We start from the raw sequence: 26676 nt of genomic DNA, 5'->3' as shown, positions 1-26676 counted from the left end.
CTTCTCTCTCTGTAATTTGCTTTTCTGTACATGGTCACAATGGAATATGTAAGCTAACACAAATGGTGCAGGCTTTAATTCAGCTGTTAATCAGGCAGTGCTTTGACTAACCTTGAATAAATCCATCTGAGCATGGTGCAACTCCCTTTGGTACCCCAGTGTATGAATTTTGTTGATCTTTTCATTAACCTGACAAGGAGAAGGAGTGCAAAATGTTTGACTAAGCCTGAGCTGCCTTTTTAGTTCAGCACTTTGTGTTTGATGTCCAGACACTGTACACGTTTGTATTTCAGTGACATTCCTCCATACTATTCTGGTTTTGCCCACAACCTCCCAACCAAATACCTGAGTGTGTGACTGTACTCAGCACTCTGCAAAACAACTGTGCACGTAACAGGGAAAAAAGAAATTCCACAGCCATATGAAATGTGTCCAGAGGAAGACCTTACTCTGCATACTGACAAATATAGATGCATGTGTATGAGCTATAGAGTTCTTACCCTGTCCTCATGGCACAAGCCATGCGACCAGCAATGGAAACTGCACGGGTTCAAAGAATTCCTCATCTTCCTGCACGCTGTTTTACTTTCTTGAGGAGAAAAGTAAATGATAAATCCCCTTTAGAAGATACACTGGCTTTCAGGTTGTCTTTTATCCCTCAAAATATCATTTCCAGTGTGGTTATACCATGCATTTCTAAAGGGCTTTCATTAATACTGTTTTTAGAGTGAAAACATGATTCATGTTTGAAGCAGTCCATCAGCTGTTGGTGAACAGTGATGCTCTCGCCCAATTATACTGCTGAGTCTGGTAGATCTGAAGGAGAATTCTATGTGGCCCCATGGCTGTCTATTCATTTAGTTTCCTGTGAAGTCCACGTTCTAAAATGGTGCTTTTAAACTTGTTCTAAAGCTCTGGATAGTGGGAAGGCTCCAGGGTGGACCAGTCACCATTCACACTGTTTGTCTTGCAGCACCCGCTTGGAGATGGGCAAGTGGATGGAAGACCTGAACATGGCAATTGAAATGGCCAAGAAATCCACTGAGAAATCCGACATGCTTCTGGACAACTCCGTATGCAACCGCTCCAACAGTAAGTGCTGTTTCCCACACTCTTGAAAATAGGCAGGTGTTGAGTCTTGTTCATGTTTCCCCTTGTAAATTTGATGATGCGAATGGAGTATTTTATAATTCATATGCTAATGGAGAGCTCTTGTGCTCTGGTCGTGTTTTAGTTCAAGTTAATATGCTTGTGTTTCTAGGCTGATGCTCCCAGTAGCTTTAAATGCAGCAGAGATGCTCCAGCTGCTGAATCCTTGATTTTTATAAGCTCCTTATTTGTCTCCTGTACAGGCATTTCTCCATTTAACCAAGCAGGGTGTTTTCTTGTCCATAAATTCCATGGTGTCTTTAGAGATCAGCAAATTATTTTATAGCCCAGCACTCTTATGCTTGTCTTTGGCACTGCCATGGATGTGCTGAAATTTATAGTGTCCCTCCCTGGAGCACTTCCTGTTCCTTGCTAAGGATCAACTGAAGATGAAGTGTGGGGGTTTTGTTTGTTGCTTGTGTTGTTGTGTTGTTTTTTTCCCCCCCCCACACTGTGGAGTCAGCTGTCCCAAGCAGAGCTGAGCAATGGGAGCCAAAACGAGCAGCTCAGCTGTAACATTCAAGTTGTATTTTAAAACTGGACCATTGCAAGAGAGAAAAAAAACAAACGCCATCCTTTCTCAGAGGAACGCCAGCTTCTCTCGCACAGTTTTCTTAAACCGCTGCCGAATTCTCCTTCCCCAGGATCCTCTGATGAGGTCTCTGTAGAACAGGAGTCCGAAGATGACATACACTCTTCCCGTAGCTCCTTGGACAGGCAGAGCCACCACCGTGCCAACACAACCATGCACGTGTGCTGGTACCGCAACACGAGCGTCTCCATGGCCGACCACAGTGTGGCTGTCGAGGTACCGCAGGGCGCAGCTCGGCCTCTCGCTCTGTCCATCTCGGCTGCCTCAGCCTCTGCTCATCCTCCACTCCGTGCTCCACCTTGCCTTCCTGCTGTCTGTGGGAGAGCACGGATCATTGAAAGCCTGCTGCGTGTCTGCTCATCTTCATGCATGTCTGTGTGTCTTCCGGCCCTCGGTGTGTGGCTCCGTGTGGCACTGCTGGCACGTTTTGGTGCTGGTCCTGCAGGCTGTAAGGCAGATGTGCTCAGTGTGCTGCTGGCAGCTGTACCCCGGGCGTGCTTTAGGTGGCAGGTAGTTGGGTAGGAACCTCCTTCCTGGAGGCTGACGTGCTTGGTGTCCAGATGTGGGAAGTACCCTAAATGCCATAAAGAAAAAAAGAAGGTCCCTCGCTAGCCAAAGCAAGGAGTCAGATGTCAGGCATGTGTACTTTCCTGGCCCTGCAGTTTGGCCACTTCAGTGGAAGGTGTTAGAGTTGGGCTCCAAAGCTTCTGGGTTTTCAGAATGCAGCAGTCAGTAAGGAGGTCCTACAGTGTTATGTTGGCTCAGGGTCTGGAAGTTGGACACCTCAGCCAGCAAAGTGGTTTCTACTGGAGGGAAGAAGCCTTCCTTTGCTTGATGATACACCTGGGAAGGAGACATCATTGCTCTTGTGTCCTTATAATGAAACCTGCCCACCGCAGGCTCTGGGAGTTAACGTGTGAGTTCTTCCAGCACCTTCTTGCCTCATTCCGTTCCGTGTTCTAACACCATCACTTCTTTCACAATCCATTTCCTTGTAACAGACACTTCTGCAGCATCACTTTTCTTACCCTAACGTTCTGTTTTTCTCTTTCTCTCCCCCTTTTCTCTGCTCAGTTTTCTGCTCTCTTGCTGTTTCTCCAGAGCTTCCTCCTCGCTATTTGCTGGGTCAGGCCCAACGGCCCAACACAATCACCCATGTTTGTTGGTACCGGAACCAGAGCCTGTCCCTCTCTGATTACCTGTGCATGATTCAGGTAAAACCCTCTCAAGTTCTGTGCTGGTGGGAGGAGCTGTGGGATGCCAAGTGAAGCTGACTTCTCGCTCCGTGAACCCACGTGTTGTGTTAGCATGAGGTTCAACCAGCAGCAGTTGTGATGCTGCCTCGTGGATACAGGATTTCCTCCTATTTCTGCTTCTCAGAAGGGTTCTTTGTGTAACTCTGCTCTTTCTCTCCAGTTATGATCCATTTGCCTTCATTCAGTGCCATAGGTTTCCTTTCCCCATGGCATAGATGCTGGGGACTGACCCTGGGGTGCAGCAGTGACCACGTAGCGCTCCTCTGCAGCCTGCTTCCCTTTGGGGCTTGGCTTTGCACAGCTGCTGCGTTCTGTCCACAGCTATGGCTTTTATCATCTTTGTTTCTTCTCTGTTTTTTCCTCCTTCTCTTGTTTTTTGTTTTTTTTTTTTCATGTTTAAAAAAAAAAAAAGGGGGAGTGAAAGAAGGTGAATAAAGGGATGAAGCCGCACCCTTGTGGCTGTCACTGTTTCCTGGCTACAGACTGCAGAAGACGAGGCTGGCCACAGGGATGAGTCAGGGTTGCACTGCTGTGCACTGCCTGGCAGAACGCTGAGAGCCAGTGAGCAGTTAAACCTCAGAACTCCATGTTAGTGGAATGCACAGTGGAGCAGAATACAGCTGTGTGCAGAACTGGTCAGTTGAGGATTGATTCGGTCACTGTATGTAATCATAGAATCATTCAGGTTGGAAAAGACCCCTCAGATCCCCAGCCAACCCCAGCCCACCCCACCATGCCCACTGCCCAGTGCCACATCTCACAGCTGTGAGCACCTCCAGGCACAGTGACTGCCCCAACTCCCTGGGCAGCCTGTATCCCAGTGAGGTGATGTGCAGGAGGCCACTTGAAACATGAGTATAAGGGCTGTTATAAGCAGAGCAGTGATATCAGAGGGCTCAAGGTTTCTGACTGCAGCAGCTAACTTTCTTTTGAGGCCAGCAGTCAGTGGTTTCATGGCAGCCTTCTGTTTGTTCTTGCTAGAACCAGCTCTCTGGGTACCTGCTAAGGAAGTTCAAGAACAGCAATGGCTGGCAGAAGCTCTGGGTCGTTTTCACCAACTTCTGCTTGTTCTTCTACAAAACACACCAGGTGAGCTGTGTGCTGATGTTTAGGGACTGGGCTGAATCTGGAGACCCTTTGCTTTCAGCTCCAGGTGCCTCTCCTTGCAATCTGAAGGAGAGCAGCAGGTGAATGGTTGGTAGCACTTAATGAAGCCAGGTCTCTGCAGGGCCACGGGCCCTTCTTGCAGGATTTAATCAGGAGTTGTTAATAGTACTTATCTTCTGCATTTCATGGGAAGGATGTCGTAACACCTGACTGGTGGAGCTCAGTGAATGAGCAGCCTTTGGTCTATTTCTCACCTGGGGCTGCAGTAAAGTCACTGGTTGCACAGGCAGCAGGAGTTTCTCTGCCTGTGGTGCTCACAGCACCTGGTTTTGTAACAAGCTGTGCGGTGCAACATGTGCCTCTTCATCTTATTAATCACCAAACCTGTTTATTGCATTCAGGTTTCCTGAGGGCGTGTTTCTTTGGGGAAGGATGCTTTAATGATCATGTTGGGTCATGCTTGGCATTTCAGACGCAGCAAGGAGGGGGAAGCAGGGAGCCCAGGCGGCAGCAGAGACAGGAGCAGCACTTTGTGAATGCGGTGCAGGGAGTTGGGGGATGTTAGCAGGCTTCATGAGAGATAAAGGCAGCTTCTCCTGCATTCCTTCCTAAGCAAAACCACACAGCCCCTAGCAGCACAGTACAGCAGGGCAGTGCTGATGGCCTGGCACTGGCAGCATGCAGGCTGCCTGGTGCTCAGGCGATGCTGTTGGGCTGTTGCAGGATGATTATCCCCTGGCCAGCCTCCCGCTGCTCGGCTACGTGGTCAGCTCCCCTGTGGAGGCAGACGGCATCCAGAAGGATTATGTCTTCAAGCTGCAGTTCAAATCCCACGTGTATTTCTTCAGGGCCGAGAGCAAATACACCTTTGAGAGGTAATTTTATGTTTTCTTAACATTTATTTCTCGGTATGTAGCACGCTGTTAATTCATGGGTTGCAATGCAGAGCCCTGTCTTTGCTCCCCACTGCCTCCTGCTCTGAGGGATTGTGTAGAACACCCAACATACTTCCACTAAAGGTTTTCCTTCCCCTCCCGCCCACAAGCAGTAGCATCCTCTTCCAGGGGAAGGCTGTGGTTACACCCAGGGCGGTAGGCTCTGCTCTGTCCCAGGGGTCTGGAGCTGTTCAGAACCCTCACACTGCTTTGTGCCTTGCAGGGTTGGTTTTTTGGGATGTACCGTTTACTTTCCCTTCCTTGGGAAAGCAGCACACATAGCAGCTACCTGAGAGAGCAGAGCTGTGCTTTTCAATCTTCAGTCATGCAGCAACTTCAATCTAATTCACTGTTGATGTTTGTCTTGCTTTCTTCATTGCTGCTTTTTTTCCAAATAAGCAAGTGGTTTCTTGTAAGAAAAGCAATCTGTATGACTAAGGGAAGTACTGCCAGCCTGTTCTCCATGCATAAATACTTGGTGTACAGTTCTAAGAGAACACAATGTGCTCTAATAAGAGTTCTCGAGCTCAGTGCACTGTAGAGCTGTTCCTTGAGCAGGCAACCACATTTGCAGGATATTTGCCACAACTCAAGCATTCGTATGATGAACCAGCTCATTTACTGAAACAGAATATTTCCCTTTAAAAAAAATGTGGAAGAAAGAAGGATGGAAAGCAGATGTCTTGTGAGGTCTGGTGAAAGTAATACAAGCTGTAACAAAAGCACGAGTTTGTGTTGGTGAGAAGCTGAGCACTCCTACTGCCCTGTTCCTTCTCCTTTCCCAGGTGGATGGAGGTGATCAAGAGGGCCACCAGCTCCCCAGCCAGGTCGAGCCTTCTGCTTCCCAAGGACGAGAAGGATCGGCACACGGACTGAAGGGAGCAGAGCTGGATCTCTGCCATAAACATCGCTAAGAGGCAGGTGGAAGCAGGAGTCTGGGGAGGTGATAAAGCAGAGAACCAGGCAGCTCATTTCTACCTGGTATGGAACGGGAGAGCTTGGCAGTTGCAGACAGGGATCGAGCCCACTCCAAATGGTGTGGGAGAGGGTCACGACTGCTCCAGTTGAACCTACTTAGAGAGAATCTAACAACTGCAGAGCTTTGGTGTGTGCACATTGTGGAAGGTGCCGCTGTGCCAGTTGTATCTGTACAGTAATGCCCTTGCCTGCCCTGCAGGTGGCAAATGCCACCTTTTTTTCATACTATGACTGGATGGTCAGCATACCTGGGGGAAAGCAGCAGCTGCTGGGGTGAGTGGTTCACAGCTGCTGGCAGCAGGTTTGCTGGCTCCCAGGGGTTCCCTTCCCTGATGCTCACGGCTGGCTCCAGCCACGGCCCCACTGCTGTCCATGTCAGCTGGCTTGCAGGCCTTAGACTAACAGGGTCCCACAGATGTATTAGCGTAACAAGTGCATTTTGAACAGAAACAGCAGCTCTTGCAGAACAGTTCTGCTACTCAGAGGCTGCCAAGGCAACGATTTTCCAGGGGAAGTGTGAACCTCTGCTGAGGTGTCAGCACGCTGTGGGTTGGTGCAGGTGGGGTGTGTGGTTTCTCCTCTGAACTCTGCTATGGTGCATGCTGAGAGGGTCACTTGCTTAGTCTATATCACAGCTCCAGAGTTCCTTTATCCTATTGTAGGTGTTTCTTAAGGCATGGGATGGCAAACACTTCACCCTTGTGTGAATGATATTTTCAAGGCATTTAAAGCAATATAGGAGAACAAGCTTCTCGGAAAGTCACTGTTGCTTGTGCTTCTGTGTCTTGTAAAGACTTTTGAAAATCCCTTTTCTTACCTTTAAATATCAAGGGGGAACCATCTTCTATTTCTCGTGAAGGTGTAAAAGTCACTGGATTCTAGATGGAGCATTAGTGTGCGAGGACTCCATTAAATCTCTGTATTAATGCTGACACGGTTGCCATTTGTTGTTTTTGCAAAGCTGTCACAGCTGGTTGCTTCCACAGGACTGAAATAAGGCAAACACTGTCAAATGCTGATGGATGTGGTTTTGAGGGGCTCTAGGTATCCTGCTTTTATTTTGGTATTTGGATAGTAGAAAAAGGACCCAGGAGTTGGTGTAGTTGAAAGCAAAAGGAAAGTGCTGCGTGTTGTGTGGACAGAGGATTGCTGAGATCCCTGCAAACATGGGAAGCACAGAGACTGACCTGTGTGTGCTCCAGGACTTCAGATTATGGTCTACAATGCTTTGGGGGATGGGGGCAGGTGGGGGTTTTAAGAGAGGTTTCCCAGACTGCTCAGGTGACTGCAGATTCACTCTTCACTGCCACTGTTGTGACGACCGTTGTCCCATGTAACTTAAATGTACTTAATTTATTAGTGTCTTCATTTTTAACAAGTAACTGTTGTAGGTGAACACGTGTGGATCGACCAAGTATATTATAACCAGCTGAGTTGTGTCGTGGAAGTAAATAGCATCTCGATATGAAATGATTTCAGCCTCTTATTCCTGCCAGGTGCAGTGGAGCACTGCACGTGAGCTGTGAAGGGTTTGACGGAGAGCCTGGCTCGCTGGGCACTGCTAGGAGCTGCACGGGGCAGGAAGATGCAGGGCAGGACCAAGCACAAGGCAAAGAAACTGCAGCTTGAAGGAATACTTTTTACCTGGTAATAAAAAGTTACGCCCCGCCTCATTCATTTTGTTACTTTATTGAAAGTGGCAGATCCCTTTCAATGCTTTTAAAAACTAAAACCATTGTTGTTTCGAATACTGGACAAAGGCTGTGGGGATTGTTTCCTTTAAAAATTTTACTCATTACACTGCAGTGCATGTGAGTAATAACACAAGGTACCTTACTGACACAACTTGCTACTGTCATGAACAGCAATTTTAAAGCAGCAGGAGCCCTTTCTGCTAGACTGCAGCCTCTGCCTTCAACTCAGTAACTTTTGTGTCTATACATTAACAGCTCCTCCTCCTCCTGAGGGAAAGATGGGTTTGTTGTGTTCCTCGTAAGGCCAGGCTCCAAGGCTGCTCACCTGGAGAAACACAGCCCTGCAGCAGCTCCAACGCAATGAAGCAGCAGCACCTTTTCTCTAGCAGATGAGATCACAGTGTGTGCTGAGCCCGTATTTATCCACCAGAGAGGAACAGGAAAGGACTGACACAAGCTAAAGTGAACACCGCACTTGGGGATGGGGAAACGTATGCTCCTCTGGAGCTCCTTTTAGCCCAGCACTTACTGTCTGCAGCTCTGAATCAAAGTACCAAAAATCAAGCCTTACCACTAACACTCTGCCTATCTATCTCTCCTTTAAAAAACGCTGAACAGCCGCAGCTTTTGTTCTCAGTGGCTTTGGTGAGCCACATCATTCACACAAACACTCAGAAAGATCTGGGTATCTAAGGTCTTGCTGACTTAATGGGAATATCTTTACAATTAGTGAGCAGATTGCTAAGCAACCAGCTATCAGAAGTTATTATCCTAAGTCTATTTTTCTAGACCTTGACAGTATAGATTATATCAACCTCAATTAAAAAGTAGCTTTATAAACTAGTACTATACAGGAAGCAAAGCTCATTGGGGTGGCCCTGCCAGCACACCTTTAAGCAGGCACCGCAGCCGTGGACGTTTCAGTCTCTGCCAGCAACCACCACCCCAGCCTGACAGATAGAGCAGAGCCCTGGCTCCAGCCAGTTTCCAGCCCAGGCAGAAAGAAGAGTCAGAAGGTTCATTTAGGAAGATGGAGAAAGAGGCTGAGAGTGGTTTTGGAAACTCCCACCCACAGCACACGGATGCCTCTGCTGCCAGCCATCCCACCTTCATCTTTCTGCAGAGGACAGGCATCTTGTCCCAGGAGCTGCTGCGCAGTGCCGACCTGCCCTCGGAAGAACTGAAGCCCTCAGTGTTGGCCATGGGCTGCTGTGTTCCCTCTCCTCTCCCTTCTTTTCAATCCTTCTGCAAGGTTTGGGCACATGCAGCTGTCCACTGAGCTCAGAGGTGAGGCCTGCCCAAAGCTGAGTACCAAACCTTCAGCTGCAGAAAGCACCAGGGAAGGAAACCCCAGCAGCTCCCATGCCAAACGTAACCACTGGCCCCTCCCAGCCTCTGGAGACCCAAGGCAAGTTCTGCTGTTGCCTGCATCACATGAACCAACGCCTAATGCAAAATGATGTCCCAGAGCCAAAAAAGAAGCAGTCAGCAAACCCATCCTCCCATGGAACAAGCTAGGGAAGAGCAGCAGCAGCCTACTTACTTTACTTTGCCTGCTGCTAGAGTCAAAAGCTTTCTTTACTAGCATGTGAAGGAGCTGAAAGAACCCTTCAGAATATCCAAGGAGCTGTTCTAACTTTCCCAGAGGCTGTAGTGCGCGTAGAGCTTGCAAACATACCTGCACTCACACATTACAGCTCACAAACACTTCTGTAGGAAGGGTGGGAGGCTGAACCCATCAGGCTGGCCTTTGAAACACACACAGCTGAATAGAGGGGAGCCTTCCCTTTCTCCAGCAGGCAGCCATTTACCAGTGGGATTCAAACCAAGCCAAAATGGATACATCCATAGGGAAACAATTAAAAACCGCGTTGATTACATTGTAAAAACAATTAGACCACCCATCTTGGGTTCTGTAAAAGGTCTAAATTGTACTTGCATTGCAAACCTCACCCTGGGTCATCATGGAAACACGTGTAATATGGAGGCTCTGAAATGTCCTGGAGTCCGTAACACAATGTTATATCCAACAGCAGACAGTGGTCTGGATTAGAGATGTAGTTCTTATGAAGCTGGAAAAAATCCTTCCTCCTCTCAGAACAGCAGCAGGGAATGTTTGCATCAGCGGGCAGAGGTCAGGTGGTTCCGACTGTGTGAAAACCTTCAAGAAAGAACAGGGAGGAACAGGTCACTGCTGCCACATAACACCCTCACCTGCAGGAAGCACACACAGCCCAACCAGCCCTGTGGGCAGAAGTGAGGCTGCCTCTGTTTAACCTCTATCCATTGTCTACATAAAGCTGTCAGTCTTGAAAGGAAGCCCCAGCACTTCAGGAACACAGCCAAGAATTGCAGGGGCTGGAAGGGATCTCTGGAGATCATCCAGTGCAGGCTCCCTGCAGCAGGGTGCACAGGTAGGCGGCCTGGCAGGTATTGCATATTTCCAGAGGAGGACACTCCACCCCCCCTCTTGAGAAGCCTGTTCCAGTGACTTCAGAGATTCCACCTGAGCCTAACAAGAAGTTCTGAGCACCATCGTTGTACAGCAGAAATAAACCAGGGGCCCTGAGGCTTTACAAGCCTTCAAAGAAGTGTCAGTTTCATGCTTATATTGACAATTAGAGGCTGCTTGCAGTGAATGATACCAGAGTAGCTGACGCTCAGTCATCCAAGGTGCATTTATGAGTATCCCCCCTACTCAGCTGGGGGTTAAAACCTTTGAGAGCATCACGAGGACAGATCCTGTAACCCCTGTGCAGCAGTCAGAGTGCTGTCTCCTGCTGTGATTGTTAGCTGTCTGTATGAACAAACCCCACAGCATATTTGCTTGAAAGCCGTAATGACTTGGTAACAAGGCCTTAAGGAGGGCCAGTGTTTTCAGTCCTTCATGTTTAAGGCTATCTATTTTTCCCCACTTGACAGCATCCTGTTGCCTCTAATGCCCGGACTGCTCAGCACCACACCTGACTGCAGCTGCAGAGCATAACAGCAGTGCAGTTGGCTGCCAGCCCTGCCCCACTGGCACCCACCTTTGCCCTGAGGGCCCTCACTCACCTCTGTACCCGCTCCACCATGTGTGCTATCAGTTTGTCAGAGATGCCAGGGCAGGACTCCTCCGCCAAGCTGAAGGCATTCTCCAGCTCCTCCATAGCTCCCACGTTGCCTCCGGTCTGCTTGTGCTTATCTTTAAGCTGCAACCCAGAAATAGCATGTTAGCTCCTTAGCTCACTGCAGGGAGCACCTGTCAAGCAGTGCAGACATCAAGTTCCTTCCCCTTGTAGGAAGACACCAGGAGGGTGCAGGAGGGGACCCACGTCTTTCAAAACGGCCTTTTTGTAGGTCAGGAAGATGAGAATGCAAAGTCTGGAATTTAGGCTTTCCTCCAGGTAATAACAGCAATTGAAGTCCTTACAAGACAGGCTGTGATGTGCTGCTAAACATCCTGTATGATACTAGTGCTGGATCAGTAGCCCTGAAAAAACACTGATGTATCTGAACTGGTACAATCTCTTTGCTGCTGAGGACAGCCTAACACCCAGACACACACCAAAGGCTTCTGGACAGGCAGGGTTGTAAACACTACAGGATCTGGATTAGTCATCACTTCAACAGCTCCAGAAAAGAGTTTTCCCCAGGAGAATGGGGGAACAAAGCCCACAGGAGGGCCAAGGTATGAAGCCTCTGCTTGCATTTAGCATTTTTAGCCCTCTCTCAGTGGGCCTTAGCAAGTGCAAGTCTCCTTGTGCATAATCCTAGCTGTTGATTTGAAATGGCTGTGCCTTCATCATTCAGTTGCATCACAGAAACCTCAACATGTTGCTGATGCTGAGCCCGAAGCAGTCTGCCACTGGACATGCACCGTCACATTCTCTGTCAGTTTCCCACCATTCCCATGTAAGCAGCTCATGCTGCAGCTCATTCCCGGGCACACCAGGATGCAGTGTGCTGTGCGAAAATCAGCCCCTTTTGTGGAACAAGAAGTACCTGCCAGCTAACCCCTGTCCAGCTCAATTAGGCTCCCATTAGGCTATGCCAATTAAGGAGCTTTACATAAGCCCCACCGCTCTTTGCCTGCAGTTGCAGTATCAGCCCTCCTGACTGCTGGAGGTCACCTTTCCTCCCCGGGCCAGAAAGCAGGACACCACGAATGGTTGGACATCACCTGACCACAGACTGCCTGCCTTAGAGGCAGGAGGAGACACGGGCTGTCCTGCAGGGAAGCTGCCCACCCAGCGCCGCGCTGTGACACAGGGCTGCAGCCCTTCAGCTTGATGTGCGTGGGCTGCGTTACATCGGTGCTGCAGAGCAGCTTTCTGAAGGTTAGCAGGGGGCAGAGGGCTGTGCTACACTGCGCCATCCAGACTGGCTCTTATTCCAGCTTGGCCCAAATATTGAGCCTGTCCTCTCCTCCTCAGAAGGAGAAGCTGGGTTTCAGGGCTTGCAATTGCCCACACCCGTGCTGATGACCTGCTGTGGGTCACTTTCCATATTAACACCCAATAATAAAGATGCAGGCAGCCATACAAAAGCTCATGAACACCATATCACTAGAAATTCTGTTCACAAAGCCCAGCTCCAGCCTTTTAATGGAAAGAGGTGATCACAACTTAGAAGATTTCAGAGGCATTAATGCAGCAGTGCAAAGCAGATGCTGTTGGTAGGAAGCCAGCACTGAGAAGAACAACATACACACCTGGCTGAGAAGCAGTTTTCCTACAGGTCTTGGAGAAAAGCTTTTTTCCACCTCCTGCTACTGTACACAGAAGCCAGGTTACTTCAGAGACGGCCCAGCACCTCCCCTGCTCCTGATTTTGCTGAGTGGGATCAGCAGGGCCAGCAGGGAAGTCTGACCCAAGGAAAGGAGGGGCAGCAAGTCTGGGGCAAAGGAGCCAAAGCAGAAATGGAAGGCCAAGACATCACCTCCCATCTGATATCAGCACAGTGGTGCTAAGAAGCCCACAGGTGCACTCAGTGGTTTGAAGAGCTCACAGCTCTTCCCAGAAGGCTGCTAAACAAACGAGACTGAGAAATGGTCAGCAATATGCTGCAAGAGAAGCAGCACCTTCTGCCTCATGCGTTGACCTCTGCAGTCAAGCACAGTGGACTATGGAAAAGGCCAGTCAGCACAATCCATAGAATCATTAAGATTGAATCAGACATTTAAGATCTCCCAGTCTGTTAGTTCTCCGTTTCCTAAGCAGTGCTGTCTCAAGCACTGAATGCCCGCTTTCTGGAACAGCCTCTGCTTTTTGTGCTGAAGCAGTAAGCCCTCTTTCCACATAAACTCTTTTTCCAAGTCTACTGCAAAGTCCAGACACCGTCCTTGGGAAAGCAGAGCCCTGTGCTGGAACAGCATCAGGATATAGAAAAGAGCAAGTCCTCAGGAGCAGAGAAAGGCATCTGTGACTGGCAGCCCAAGAGAAGGCACACTGGATCCTGGCACACAGTGTCTGTGTAAGGTATTTCTTACTAAGAACCCCCCATTTCTACTCTCCTGCTGGGAATAGCAGCTAAAGATCATTGCTAGTGGGCTCCATTATGATTATCCTCCTCTCTCCCTTAAAGCACTCACCTAAAAAGCCAATTACAAACATTATCCTGTCAGTAACTGTAGCTTTTACTGCACCTCCGCATCCTCACCCAGAACACAAGGCAAAGAAACAGTGAATTTTCAAACTCATTTTCTTTGTCCAACTGCAACAGGCCATGCAGTCAGTCACTCCTGAGCTTTGGTACCCTAGCAACAGAAGATGGCCCAATAGTTGGCAGAACCAAGGTCCTACTCACCTCCCCAAAGACTGGGTGGACAAGTGTGGAGAGACACTGTGACCGTGGTTGTCTCTTGATGGGCTCAGAAGGCTAGAAAACAAGGAAAGAAGTTATAAGCACATGCAAAGGCTTCCCAGGCTCACAAGCTGCCAAGCCCTTTTTAATTTCACTGCATCTCAATGGCACCTCACCAGATCTCAGGAAAACCACAGCTTGTGTTACCCTGGGGACGTGGAGGAGAGCTCTGAGGCACTAGCCTTGATATTGGACTAAAGCAAATTTTAGACAGAACAGGCACGACTGGCAGCTTCACCAAGCCCCATGAGATTGTGTTAGCTTAGCCCACTTCTAAAGGAACAGATGGCAACCAGACCTTCTGGGAACCATGAAGTGCCATTCCTTTGTGCAGCTTGCTCAAGGAGTTGGGACGAATAGTTGGTGGGAATGTCCAGATTGGGCCCTGGTCTCCGTCCTCTGTGTCTCCATCACTGCCAACGAAAAGGGGAGGTCAGGACAAAGCCTCAGCTCCACACATGGTTCTATCTGTGCACTGTCGTAGTCACAAGCTCTCTCCCACACATTGATTCACAAACACAAATATATATATATAAGTATTGCCACAGTTATAAAGCCTGAAGCTCTCTGCAAGGAGATACATATGACTGAATGCACATAAAATACGGGTAACAAGAGCCCTGTTTCACTACATCAGATGTTTCTCATTACTGCTTTTGGTTCCTTGCACTCAGGAGGTGTAGAGGTTCCATAGATAAGACTAGACCAGAATAGCAGGCTCCAACGAAGCAGAAAGAGGCACAAGCCTGCTTCTTCAGGCAGCAAACAGACGCTCACGTGTTTTCCTGGCTATGATAATGATCTCCAACCCAGGTGGGAAAAAGGACCTCGGTTGCTTGCACCTGAGCACGTGTGGCATAGAAGGGGCATCTTCCCCGTGCAGTGTGTACATACATGTCAGAATCACCAGAACTTGAATCTTCTCCATGGCCCTCTGACTTCCAGCGCTTGAATCTGTCAATCAGCTCCATTAGGAATGAGGTTTTCTTGGTGTAGCGTGTGATGAATTTGTGCTTTAGCAACTCTTTAGCTGTTGGCCTCTGGAATAAATAAGGAAAGCAAGCTGCATCTAACCTTCTCTGTACAATAAACATGCAAGTGTATCACCTTCAATTCTTGCCAGGCTGCAAGCTCAGAACTACTTTTTCTTCAGTAGAGAGCAATTACTGCCCTACAGGGGTATTACAGGTCCTACACCCAAAGGCAGAAATGGAGAGCAGTACTCACAAATCTAGGATCCTTATTGAGGCAGGCTTCCACAAACTCCTTGAAGGGCTTGCTGTGGTGACCTTCAAGTGTTGGAGGGTTATTTTTGGGGATCAGGAAGAGAACCCTCATAGGATGGAGGTCAGAATTTGGAGGCTCTCCCTTTGCTAATTCAATGGCTGTAATTCCAAGGGACCATATGTCTGCCTAAGAGAGGAGCAAAGAACAGTGACTACAGAGCAGCAAGGGCCAATTCTGCAACATGGAAGCATGCAACTTTGGCACAGCTGAAGGGCTCATCACATAAGATCACACAGGGTGCTTCACAACTAATAGACAAACTTCTACAGACCCTGAATGATAGGAAAGTACACTACCAGCAGCATTTCCCTGTATTAACCCTACCACCCCCTGCAGCAGCATCAAGCAATCCTTCTCCTGCTCTAGCTCACCTTGAAGTCATAAGCAGACTGTTTGATGACCTCTGGTGCCATCCAGAATGGAGTCCCCACAAAGGTGTTCCTCTTGATTTGTGTGTCTGTCAGTTGTCCAGCCACTCCAAAGTCAGCCAGTTTCACGTCTCCTTGTTCCGAAAGCAGCACATTGGCAGCTGTTCACACAAATAAGTGTTAAGTCCACAAGTTCCCAAGTCATCTGCAACCCACACAGAACTGACCAGTGGGAAGGGACATCCCACAACATCCCCCTTTGCCTCCATATAAACCTCAGTTTGGATTCCCAGTGTCAGACTCATCCCTGTGTTCTGCTGGGTAACACAGAATACTTCTGTGGTGGTAATAAGGAGTAGATTTGAAGGGCCACACAATTACTAGATGTGATTCCTGGATGCAGAGGTGAGAGGCACTTGGCCCAAGGTACCTCAAATGATCTTTACTTTTTTCCCCTCGCCCTTCAGCAGCATTCAGTACAGGTTAAACAGCAGCTCCCTGAAAGCAGCTCACTCATCCTGGCCTTGCTTCCCACTCACTCAGCTTAAGAAAGCAGCACTGCTCAGGCTCTGGAGGGAGGGTGGGCTGTAGGTTTGCAGAGCTAGCAGCTATAGAAACTTGCAATATCACGTAGACAACAAAATCCTTTCTGTGTCTCCCTGCATAAAGTTTCCTCATTCTCCTTGTTCACATGCCCTCCTGCAGAGGGTCAGGCAGTGTGCATCCAGCACTGCCATCCTGCTGTCCTTTGATGCTCTGCTCCTGATGTGAGGCTTCTCTATGGGAGGCAGGTGCCAGATCTCTCTGCCCTGCATAGGGCCAGAGGCCACAGCAATCAGGACAAGAGGACACATGCAGCCCTGACTTTCCTGGGCTATGAACCCTGCCTGCAGACACCACTGCAGTAAGTTTTTCACCACGATAACCAGCATGCATGTGCCTTGGCATCCATCAGAAAAGCAAATACCCAGACCTAACAGCCAGCTGATAGTGAAGCACACCATTCACTGACTCCTTTGCTTTAACACCCTGTGTCCATGCAAACTGCAAGTGTCAGAGAAGAGCTACAGATCCTTACTGTTGCACTACATCCTGAAGACAACAAAAACATGAGCTGCAATAAAATGAGAAGTACCAGATTCAGAAACAAGCAACCCTAAGAAACAGTCTTTGAAACCTCTCAGATTAGTTCTGCATCATCCTTCTGAATTCATGTTTGGAATATCCCTTACAGCGCAGACAGCCGAGCTCCCTGCTCTTACCTTTGATGTCCCTGTGGATCTTCCTCTCAGAGTGCAGGTAATCCAAGCCCTTTAGGATTTCCCTCAGGATAGTAGCTATGTAAGTCTCTTCCAAGGGCCCTGGCTTTAGCTGAAAAAGTGCAGGAAGACAACTTAAAGGGTGAGTGATGCTTGCATTTTCAAGCCTCTCCCATTTGTTACTTGGAAACCTTTGTCAAGCAGATCATATTCAGCAGGAAGCACCGACTGCACACAGCCCAGTGCACATCTTATACCACAAGCAGAATGCCAGACTTTGCACCTGGTTACATGACATGGAAAATCTTTGAAGGCTTTTCTGTTAGTCTCTTAAAGGCTTCCCAGACAAACAGCAGGATGCTCATCTCTTGCTCTCACTTGGAAATACACTGGTGAACAGAACACCTTATCTGTTTCTCTTGTTCAAGCCTCTTTGCCAGCATGCAAGAGCTGAATTTCAGCCATTGCAACAGCAGTGAGAACTTGTGCCTTCTGGCTGTGGCGTGACAAGGTACTGTATCACAACTTTTCTCCTTTTAATCAGTTCTCTTCTAAACAAGCCCTGCCTTCTGCTGTTGATTACAGATCCCCCTACTGCACCCTTCCTCCAACTCAGTGCAGGCTCAGCAGTTTTCACTACATGACCTTAGTTCCTTCTGGAAGAACAGGCTTTATAGTCCCAAAGAGAAAAGCAGAATCCTGTGAAAGAATACAGCACAGCAGAACTTTTTTTTCCATGTGTTTACTATGCATTAGTGTTCCCATGAAGTCTGGGGCAGCTTGTTAGACATGATCAGTATTACTAACACCGGTATCCCAACTGTAGGCCAGCTCCCTGCCAAAGCCTGATGCCGTGCAAGCACTGAACCACAAACTTCTGGCAAGCACAAGACTTCAGTTAGGTGAGCTATGGATTTATGTTGCTCAAGAACAACTTAACTGCTGTCAAATTCATTTCACTGTTTTTTTCTACTGTAAAGCAACAGAACACCCTGGAGAACTGTGTTTCAACAGCTGAGCCCCATGCAAACGTTTCCTCTGTCCTGGATATGCATAACCAGCACATCCACCCTGCACTGCCTCCCCTTCAGGCACAGGGCTGTCAGAAAGATGTCACACAGCAAGTCAGCATCTGCCTTGCAGGCATTTCACAAATCAAAGCTTCAGCCAAGATATGTCAGGGCACAGAGCTTACCACATACTTACCAAATCCAAGGCTGAACCTCCTCCCAGGTACTCCATGATTATCCACAGCTTGGTGCCCTGCAAGTAACAGCACAGTCCAAGAGCAAAGACGGCTTAAGATCAGGCAGACAAGCAAAACATTTGAGGTGAACAGCCCTTGTGCACAGCACAAGAAATGTTGCCTACCACAGCTCTCAGAGACAACAGAGGACCTGCTCCTACCTCCAACATTTATTTATCTCCAGTTCTGCCTAAGCAAGCTTAGTACTGCTGCAGGCACCAGACTGCACAGCCCAGGGAGATAAGTGTATTGTCTGGCTGGAGCCACTCAGCATCACTCCAACGGATCTAGCACATCTTGCCAATGACAGGAGAGCTTTGCAGCCTTTGATTACATTAACAGAATTCCAGTTTGAAGGCTACGGTCAGCAAGGCGCTTTCTTTCTCCCTAGAGAAGAGATTTCCAGACTGAGCTTCTGGTAGGAGATAAGCAGCTGGTCCACAAAACCACAGCTTTCATGGTGGTTTTGGCAGAATGCTGAGAAAGTGCATTATCACCTGTGAAAAATATGCAAGGAATAATTGGGATCCAAAGAGCTCAAGGATTGCTGTGCCATACAGCCAGCGTTACACATGCCTCCAGCAGCTGGCATCATCATTAGGAACTTCTATTGGGGGTTCCTGAACCTGTTCTCAGTAGGAACATCACCACCCCATTGCTCCACCACTCCTTCAAAGACTCAGACCCTGTTCTTTTCATTACTTCTTCAACCCTTCAGAACATCCTTCCCTGCTCCTGTTCCCTCGTAAGGTAGGGAGTGTGGTAAGAGAGTGCCCTGCTCTTGTGACCATACCAGGAACCTCATTTCCACATGCTCTGCAAGTGACTTAAAGACCAGCCTTATATGAAAACCACATACATGCAGTGGACAGAACCACTGCTGCTCCTGCTGCCACACTGACTCGACGCCCATGGCTTGGGCACCCGAGCAGTGCTGTTTACCATCAGCAGCTGTGGCTCCTGCAGAAGCCCAACCCAGTCTCCAAACTTCTGGCAAGAGAACTGCCTTGGCTTTGTCCTACCTTCAAGTAGGAGCCATAATAGCGGGTGATGTAGGGACTGTCACACTGGCTGAGCACTGTAATCTCTTGCTGAATGTCCTCAATTTCATCCTCAGCCTCCTCCAGATCAATAATCTTGATAGCAACCACTTCCTTGGTGCGGTTGTCGATCCCTTTATACACTTCACCAAACGATCCTTTGCCAATCCGCTCCAGCTTGGTGAACAGTTCCTCAGGATCCACCCTGGAGTGCTAAAAGGGGAGGGAGAGAAGGCAAAGGTCAGCAAGTCCCGCAGCAGCCCGCAGAGCACCATGCATACCAGATCTGATTGCCTTGCATCTCCTATCTACACATCTGCTGTGTTGTTGAATTCACCTGAAGCCCACAGGCCCTGCATGGGCTCAGAAACGTATCAAAGAACACGTCCAGGATAAGAGCTGAAGCAGACTTTTACATCTGCTCCTGCAGATCAGAGCTGGAGAGGAACAGAAGAGAGACCAGAAAGGAGAATGACAGCAGGATCCACTCCTAAGAAGGCAGCAGCTCCTTTGGGACAGGATGATGTGGCATGCAGCTCAAATGCAGGCACCAAACTGGGGCCAAACGAGCTTCATGAGCAAGGACTCATCCATACCTGAATGAAAGGCAGGTGAGGTATATCAGAACCCAATTTCATCTGAAGACTGGGATGAGAAAATAGGCACAAATCAGAGGCCGTCAGAAGTTCACAGAGACGTTTCCCTTCTCACATTCAAACATTTGACTGATTTGAACGATTTTCACCTCCCCTACTTGTTTGGAGGGCAACATACCCCAGCAGTACAGACACCAATTCCCATCAGCTGCCTTTACTGCAGCCTGGTTTTCAGGTAGACCCAGCCCTGACGGAGCCTCGCATCTCTCAGGAGGTCAGCAGCATTCTGTGAGGCCTCTGCCCACCCCGCAGTACAAGGAGCCACATGGACACCCTGTCTGCACTTCTGGAACAGCCTCCTCCAGCTGGCACACTCAGGCACAAGAGTGAATAGCATTTTCCTTATTTGATAAGCATATCAACTGGGAAGCTACTGACATGACCATCAGAGAAATACTGACTCACAATGGCTGGGCTTCAAAGTTAACTCTTTGATAAGAATAAGCACAACAGAGGGAGGAAGAATCATCTCCTGATGTTCTTTCATTCTGTTCAGCTGCAGGCCAAGAGGGCCTGCTCTGCTTCATGCTATTAAAAGTCTCTTTGTGATTATTTTTTTTTTGCCTTAAAAAAAGGTCTAGTTTAAACAAAAAGAAAAAAATCTGGCAAATACAGCTTGACCTACAGGAAGCAGACAAGTGGTTACAGGGAGTTCTCCACACCCAGAACTTCTCAGTCTCACCTCACACGTCACCCAAAGGGACCACTCCCATGCAAGGACTTTGAGCTGGGCAGAGATTTTATCTGAGCACGAGGCAGTGGTGTTTTTGCAACTAACACCAGGTTCAGCAGCATCCCTGGGTGCTCCTTACTGATTAACCAAGCAGTCATTACACGTTGTTTGCCTTCTGCACCCAGTACATTGCTGCAGGGAGTAAGCTTCACAGTCAGCTCACTCAACAGTATTTCCACATGCATTCCAGTCCAAGATACAGATGGATAACCAAATATCTTTCTGCATCCATGGCTACACCCAAACAGGCTGTATTTGAACAACCGCACTGGGAACAGACTGGAGGGGATAGGCAGTGAGGAAATGAGATGGAGATACATAACAGAGTGGAGAGAGTGAAGGAAAGGAAGATCTGAGCTTGAGAAGTGTCAGAAACCAGCACAAGAACAACAGCTGTGGTGCAGGAGGAACAGCTTGACTACATGCAGTTCCCACCTGTTGGCCTCTTTAATAAGAAGGGGCAGCAAAGTGGCCCAGGCACTGCCTCACCCAGTCACCTGCTGCACAGGAGGAACATCATTCATCCCACCAGCCAGCCACCAAGGAGAGAAAGAGAACCATGTCTGAGCAGCACCTGGCTCAGCACACATTCTGCAGGGCAGCAAGACTGCAAGGAAACCTCCCTCTCCTCCTACCTGGATCATTTTTCCATGAGAAAACAAAGGACAAGGGATGAGCTACTGCTTCCCTTCTCAGCCTTGTGTGGCACACTGAGGAATTGGGGCTGAAACTCTTCAAGAATGGGACATCAAACAGCAGAGCACTGGCTGCTGCAGGCAGCTTCTGGGACAGCCAGCAGTTTGTGTTGCAGGCTCTGTCATCACAGCTTCCTGAACAAGCGTCTATACTTTGAGGTAGGTGTATCATGCTTTTTGAGGAACAAAGCAGCTCAGGGGTGGTAGAGAAGACAGACCATGACAAGCACAAGAAAACTTTGCCCAAGTAACTCAAGAAAGTAATACAACTCTGATATTTGGTTAGCCTTCTGTATTTTTGACTGGAATGCACCTGGAAATCCTGTTGAGTGAGAAGAAGGAACGAGGCCAGAACTGTTCAATTGCAGGTGCTAGATTTACCTTGCTGTAGCTTGCACTTCAAAGCTGATTTGGAAATGCTTCAAAGCTCTTAGGTGACAGGGTGAGAGCATGCCCTGTGCCACGCTGCAGCGGGATGTAGGGGAATAGAATAACACATTTTGTGTAACCTGACTTGCTCCTGCACCAGTAAATCTGTTCATGTGGAGCACTGCAATGAGGGGTCGTAAAAAGCAGAATCTGTCCCTTTTCTAAATACCCACTGATCTCAGCACCAGTCTTTTTGTCAGAGAACTGCCCTGCAAAGCTGCAAACTTTATTAGTAGAAATACAAGAAGCCAGATGAAATAACTCACACCTGCACAAACAGTCACAGATAACCCAAAGCACATCATTAGCACCTGTCAGCTTTGCAACTCTTGGCCAACTCGAGATCTTCCTATTTTCTTAGATATTCACAGACCCCACCAGGGCTGCAGAGCAGAGCTCTGGGTCACTGCCAGAAGAGCTGACTGCTCTCCTTGTTGTGCTGCAATGTATAAGCCTTCAAGGGATGAGCACTTCACTGCTCACCTTTTGTCTGACTGCTTGTGTTACATCACAGTTCTGGAGCAGAAGGCCTCGTGCTGTTTCTCCCCACTGAGTGCATTCAGACTAGAGATGGCTCACACTTGGGCAGCACACAGAGCACTATCTTGTTTGCACACACAGAAAGAAAACAAGTGTGAGAAGGATGAGGATGGTAATATGCCATCTGGGATCTAATCTCTTTGAAACTTCCCTGTCTGTGAAACAACAGCACAGTCAGCTGCTGAACCCGAGACAGTTTCCAGCTTCAGGAGTATGAGAGACAGATTCTCAACACTTTGAACCTCAAATATGAAACACATACATAATCTATTGTCTGAGACTCCCAACTTGCTTCACTGATAGCACTGTTTTGCTTCAAGGTAAGAAAGTATTAGCTAAAGAACTTGAGACTTTCTCAAGGTCACTTAAAGGAACAACAGAACTGGAAACAAGCTGGATTCGGAGCTTTAAAGACTGCAGTGCAAATACATCATCGAGAGGGTAGAGCTCCCAACAGAGGCCCACTGCATTGTGTGTACACAGCAAAGGTCAACCTAGAGAGGAGAGCACCCAGCTGGCCTGGGCAGGGAGGGAGCAGCACTGAGATAAAGCAGCTTAGGGATCTGCCTAAGGTAACCCAGCACATCAGCAACAGATAAGGAATCCGAGACAAGTCAAGACCCTGACATCCCAATCCAAGTCCTATAGTCTCTCTATTTTTACAGCACCTCCTCACCAATGCTTAAGACTTGGCTAGCAGAATATATAGGAACTGCTGTGTCCCAGCCTGAAGCACTGACCGAGCACCCGGGAAAGGAGCTGATCAGCCCTGGGAGCACAGGTGAAGGCAATTCAGCTGTGTGACTGGAACAGGTAGAGCCTGGCTTCACCTCTCTTAGACCTCATTTAAGGGCTGACTGCCATTGGGGAAGGATCTCTCTGGAGACTCCTCCTTGGTGAAGCTTTCCTCTGCAAACCAACAATCTTCTGATAAAAGTGAGCAATCTTCTGCCCTTCCTTCATAGCAGCTCTCTATTGTGCTGGTCCTTCCATCGTCACACCTTTGTTGTAATGCCTTTCCCATTGTACTGATCTGTACAATTACCACACAGAACTTTAAGCCAATTCTCACTGCTCTTCCAGGAAGCCCCAATTAAACAGAGTATGAGGTGCCACCAAGGATTCTAGAAGAGGCCCAAGGAAGGAACAGGTAACACACACTGCTTTCCTATTTGAGTTCTGGAGTTAGCACAGTATGACAATCTCTTAAGACACCTGACATTTGCCTAATTTACAGATTAGATAACCAGAACTTTTAATAGTCTCTATTGTTGAACGCTGTCTACAAAAAAGCTTCAGAGCAACCACTCTGCACCAACAGAGCTCAGCTCCCTGCCTTGAACAGACAGAATCCTTCCTTCTCTCATTTCTCTCCCTGTACTGTGACTCACTGAGGCACTAAATTTGCATTTAATTCCACCAGTGCTTTGACGAAACAGTGTATGTGAAAGGCAGCATGCAAACCAAGATGCATTGCAAATCAATTTTAAACCAGAAGGGGTTTGGAGGAAGCATCATCTCAAACTGCAGAAGCTTTTAGTGCTGTAGTACTACACCTATAAGTGGAAAGGACTCTGGGCAGCCTGGTCTGGTGGTGGTTGGTGACCCTCCCTGTGGCAGGGGGTTTGAAAATAGGTGATCACTGTGGTCCTTTTCAACTCAGGCCATTCTGTGATTCTGTGAAAAGGCTCCAGAGAGACCTGAATTAGGGCTGTAAGAAGGAAGGAGACAGACTTCACTTCAGCAGGGTCTGCTGTGATAGGACAAGGGGAAACGGTTTCAAACTAAAAGAGGAAAGACTCAAACTGGATATTAATCACAGAAGGAAGAAGTTTCCTACATTAAGAGCAGCGAAGCATTGGCACAGGTTGCCCAGATTGGTGGTGCTGCCCCATCTCTGCAGACACCCGAGGTCAGGATGGATGGGGTCTGAGCACCTGATGGAGCTGTGGGTGTCCCTGCTCAGTGCAGAGGTTGGACCAGATGCCTTTAAGGGGCTCTTCTGATTCTATGTAAAAAGGAACACCCAGATTTCTCCCCAGAGATCTGCACTCAGCGCTAACACCTGCCAACCACCAAACATACCCACAGCCGAGCTCAGAAGAAGGATGATCCAAGCTGATACCGTTCACGTGCTTTTAGCCCCGAGTCACGACATCATCTCATGCCATCACGACAGCAGGACGTACTTACAGCCCCCGAGGGGTAGGACACCCCAGCGCTCAGCGTCACACGGGATCGCTGAGACCGGAGAAGCCCTTAGGATGCCGAAGCCGCAGCAGCACATCCATCGCTGTGACCCCGCAACGCACCGAGCGTACAGAGCCCGCTCCGCAGGGTTTCGGCGCGGTGTGCCCAGGCCGCCTCAGCCGAAGGCCGGGGCGACAGCTGCCAGCGAACAAAGCGCGGCTCCGCGGGCTGCGAGCCGAGCCGCGACTGCCGGCGGCGGGCGGCCCTTACCTGGCTGGCGAAGTCCCTCAGGTGAGCCATGCCTGCGCGATCCTCGGGGCCGCGCGGGCGGCGCTCCTCGGCCGGCGCTCAGCTGCGGGAGACAACACAGCGGCTGTGCACGGACCCGTCTCGCCCGCGCGGCCCCGCCATCCCCGCTCCGCCCCCCCGGTCCCTCCGCGTCCCCCACCTACGGCCCTCGTCCCCCCGGCGGAGCGCTCTGCGGCGCCATGCCGGGACCCGGCGCGCGGAGCCGCCGCCCGCCCTGGGACACCGAGCTCGGCCGCGGCGCCGGGAGCGACGACGCGGCGCCGAGTGGAAGCGGGAGGGGAGGCCGTGCCGCGCCGCCTGCTGGGAGCTGTAGTTCCCGCCCCGCCCCGCGCCGCCCGGGTGCCGCCCGTACGGACCGCGTGTCCCGGCGAGCCGCGCGCGGGGCGGGCGGAGCAGCTGAGGGGAAGCGGAGGCGCGGACTACGGCTCCCGTGGCACTGCGCGGTGCCGGCTGTGCGCTGCGGTGCTGGGGTTACGGCGGCAAGGAGCGGCGCTTAACGCCTTGTGTTGGTTTCATTTAAGGCGAGCCCTCGTGAAGTGCCTTCAGAAGCGCCCCTGCCCGGCAAATCGCCGCCTCTGGGAGCGATCGGGGCTGGCGAGCGGGTTTGTGGAGCAAGCCCGCTTTGTTTTGTGTCGCTGCCACCAGGTGGCGACCACGGATTGCAGCCCTGTGCCTCTGGAGCGGCACGCGGCCCTGCTGGGCTCCGTGGTGCTGGGTGAGGAACAGCTCGGTCCAAAGAGGAGCTCCGGCATCGGCACACCGACGGGCTGAAGTGCTCTTCTGCACTGAGCTGCTGGAGGTGAGCGGTGCAGAACAGCGCTGTGCCTGCGGAAGGCAGTTAAGCAGCGAAACTAGAGAAGGAAAGGAGAAACACATTGAATTTATCACCTCCCAGGAGCAGCTTCCAGGCTGCGCGGAAGAATGCACTTGTATGGAGGAAGCAAGAACTGGGCTTTGCCAGCAGCTTTCCTCCTCGCTGTGGTTTACGGCTGCTGTCTAGACTGGGCCACTGAGCTTCTGTTCAGCAGATGCTAGGCTGTGCCAAAACAGCCTCTGCCTCAACTTGCAAGCTATGCTGACAGTGTTAAATGGGATGTTCTTCCCCGTCGGCCTTCTTTATGGTGAAAGTTTTGAACTGAAGCAGCGAGTGCCTTATGTGGATTTAGCAAAGCAACGTAGTAGAAGAGAGTTCTCCAAACCTCAAGTGCTCGTTCAGTGCAAGGCATAGGGCTGATGAGCTCCACCCCACCTGCCAGGCACTGCTAGGCATGAGGTGGCTGCTGCGTGATGGCAGCTGTGAACTTCTCCAGGCCTTAAACCTTGCTCCTTATAGGAGATGCGAGGACAACTTTAAAGAGGAACCTGTACCTACCAAGACAGGATGCACTGAGCGAGTGCTGTAGAAGCCCGCTTGCTCTTATGGTTCCCCTTCTAGAGCCCCCAGCTGTATGGAAGCTGCAGCGGGCTGCTTGAGCTCCAGCACTCTTGTTCCTGCAGACTCTCTCTTTACAAGTCTTGCAATACTGAGGCTCTCTTTTCCTGCTGATATCGTGGCTCTTAAGGCTGTTTTGAGTGTTCAGCAAAGAAAAGGGCCTTTATCTCCCAGTGCTGCTGGTAAAGTGGAATAAGCAGGAGTGGCTCTTGCAGCTGTAAAGCTCCAAGTGGAGCTGACTCCTGGGTTGGCTGAGCATCTTTTCTCTCCCAATGACTAATCCTCAAATTAAGCCAGGCTGCTTCCAAGCTGAGAGCACTGAGTACTTGTTCTTCCAAACCATGTTCCTGTGCAGCAGCAGAAAACAGCTGATGAAGCTGAATCCTAAACCCTCACAGACGTCGGCGCTCTGCTTAGGCAGGAATGGGTACTGCTGATGTATCTGCAGGGATGCTTTGCCTTCCCAGCTGGTCCCTTCTGACTGCCCTGGGAGTCCTGTGCTGATAGCAGGAGACCCCAGAGCATCCCTGCTTAACAAAGTGAATGATGGGAGCCAGTGATGGGGGATGAGCTGCACAGCAGCCAGCACCTGGGAACAGAGCTGGCACTCACTGAGCACTCGAAGAGACAGCCTTGTCTGGAGCCACGGCACAGCTATGGAAATTAGCGTGTCTACTCTTTGAAACAGAACAGAGTGCTCTGCTGGAACCAACAGCGTGACATCGTGCTTTCATTCCCTGCCTGCTTTTAAACTGGATATGGAGGAGTCCATTTGGAGTTGTTCACTGCAGAAAATGAGGAGAAAAAGATGGCAATGGCCAGAATCAGGAAATAAATGTGCGATAATTGCCTGCCACTGCCTGTGCAGATGGGCCAACCAGGGGCAGAGCATGCAGCTCTAATTCTGATAGAACCACACTGTACTCATGTTTGTGTT

General features: G+C 49.6%; 2 protein-coding genes across 6 annotated transcripts in view; one reads left to right on the top strand and one right to left on the bottom strand.

Annotated features, from left to right (window-relative positions):
- FARP2 (FERM, ARH/RhoGEF and pleckstrin domain protein 2) overlaps positions 1-7690 on the top strand; it is a 59414-nt gene extending 51724 nt beyond the window's left edge. For 3 of the 5 annotated variants that reach the window (XM_042878282.1, XM_042878283.1, XM_042878281.1), the window contains exons 23-27: positions 974-1092; positions 1794-1957; positions 3979-4086; positions 4828-4979; positions 5825-7690. In XM_042878282.1, the coding sequence (XP_042734216.1) occupies positions 974-1092; positions 1794-1957; positions 3979-4086; positions 4828-4979; positions 5825-5915 (634 nt within the window). In that variant the 3' untranslated portion in view covers positions 5916-7690. Of the gene's footprint in view, positions 1-973; positions 1093-1793; positions 1958-2815; positions 2956-3978; positions 4087-4827; positions 4980-5824 lie in introns of those variants that run through there. The other 2 variants (XM_042878285.1, XM_042878284.1) reach the window with 2 other exon arrangements.
- Positions 7691-24366, bottom strand: STK25 (serine/threonine kinase 25). Its single transcript, XM_042878287.1, has 11 exons — positions 24269-24366; positions 18738-18968; positions 17676-17732; positions 16473-16581; positions 15214-15371; positions 14783-14968; positions 14450-14595; positions 13854-13968; positions 13499-13570; positions 10766-10902; positions 7691-9872 (listed from the first exon to the last, which is right to left on the bottom strand). The coding sequence occupies exons 1-11, from the start codon at positions 24296-24298 to the stop codon at positions 9833-9835; spliced, it is 1281 nt and encodes a 426-aa protein (XP_042734221.1). The 5' UTR covers positions 24299-24366; the 3' UTR covers positions 7691-9832.
- Positions 24367-26676: the final 2310 nt, after the last annotated feature.

This window comes from Lagopus leucura, unplaced genomic scaffold, assembly GCF_019238085.1.
Source record: "Lagopus leucura isolate 7727_CA_CO unplaced genomic scaffold, USGS_WTPT01 Super-Scaffold_100021, whole genome shotgun sequence".
In the NCBI taxonomy this organism is placed as follows: Eukaryota; Metazoa; Chordata; class Aves; order Galliformes; family Phasianidae; genus Lagopus; species Lagopus leucura.
This window is presented reverse-complemented; position numbering and strand designations above follow the sequence as displayed.

Coding starts and splice junctions, on each gene's coding strand:
- STK25 (XM_042878287.1), bottom strand. CDS start 24,298: ATGGCTCACCTGAGGGACTTCGCCAGCCAG. Junction 14,969..15,213: donor AGTCTGCTTATGACTTCAAG/GTGAGCTAGAGC, acceptor CTCCTCTCTTAG/GCAGACATATGGTCCCTTGG. Junction 13,571..13,853: donor CACTTCATGGTTCCCAGAAG/GTCTGGTTGCCA, acceptor CTTGTTTTCTAG/CCTTCTGAGCCCATCAAGAG.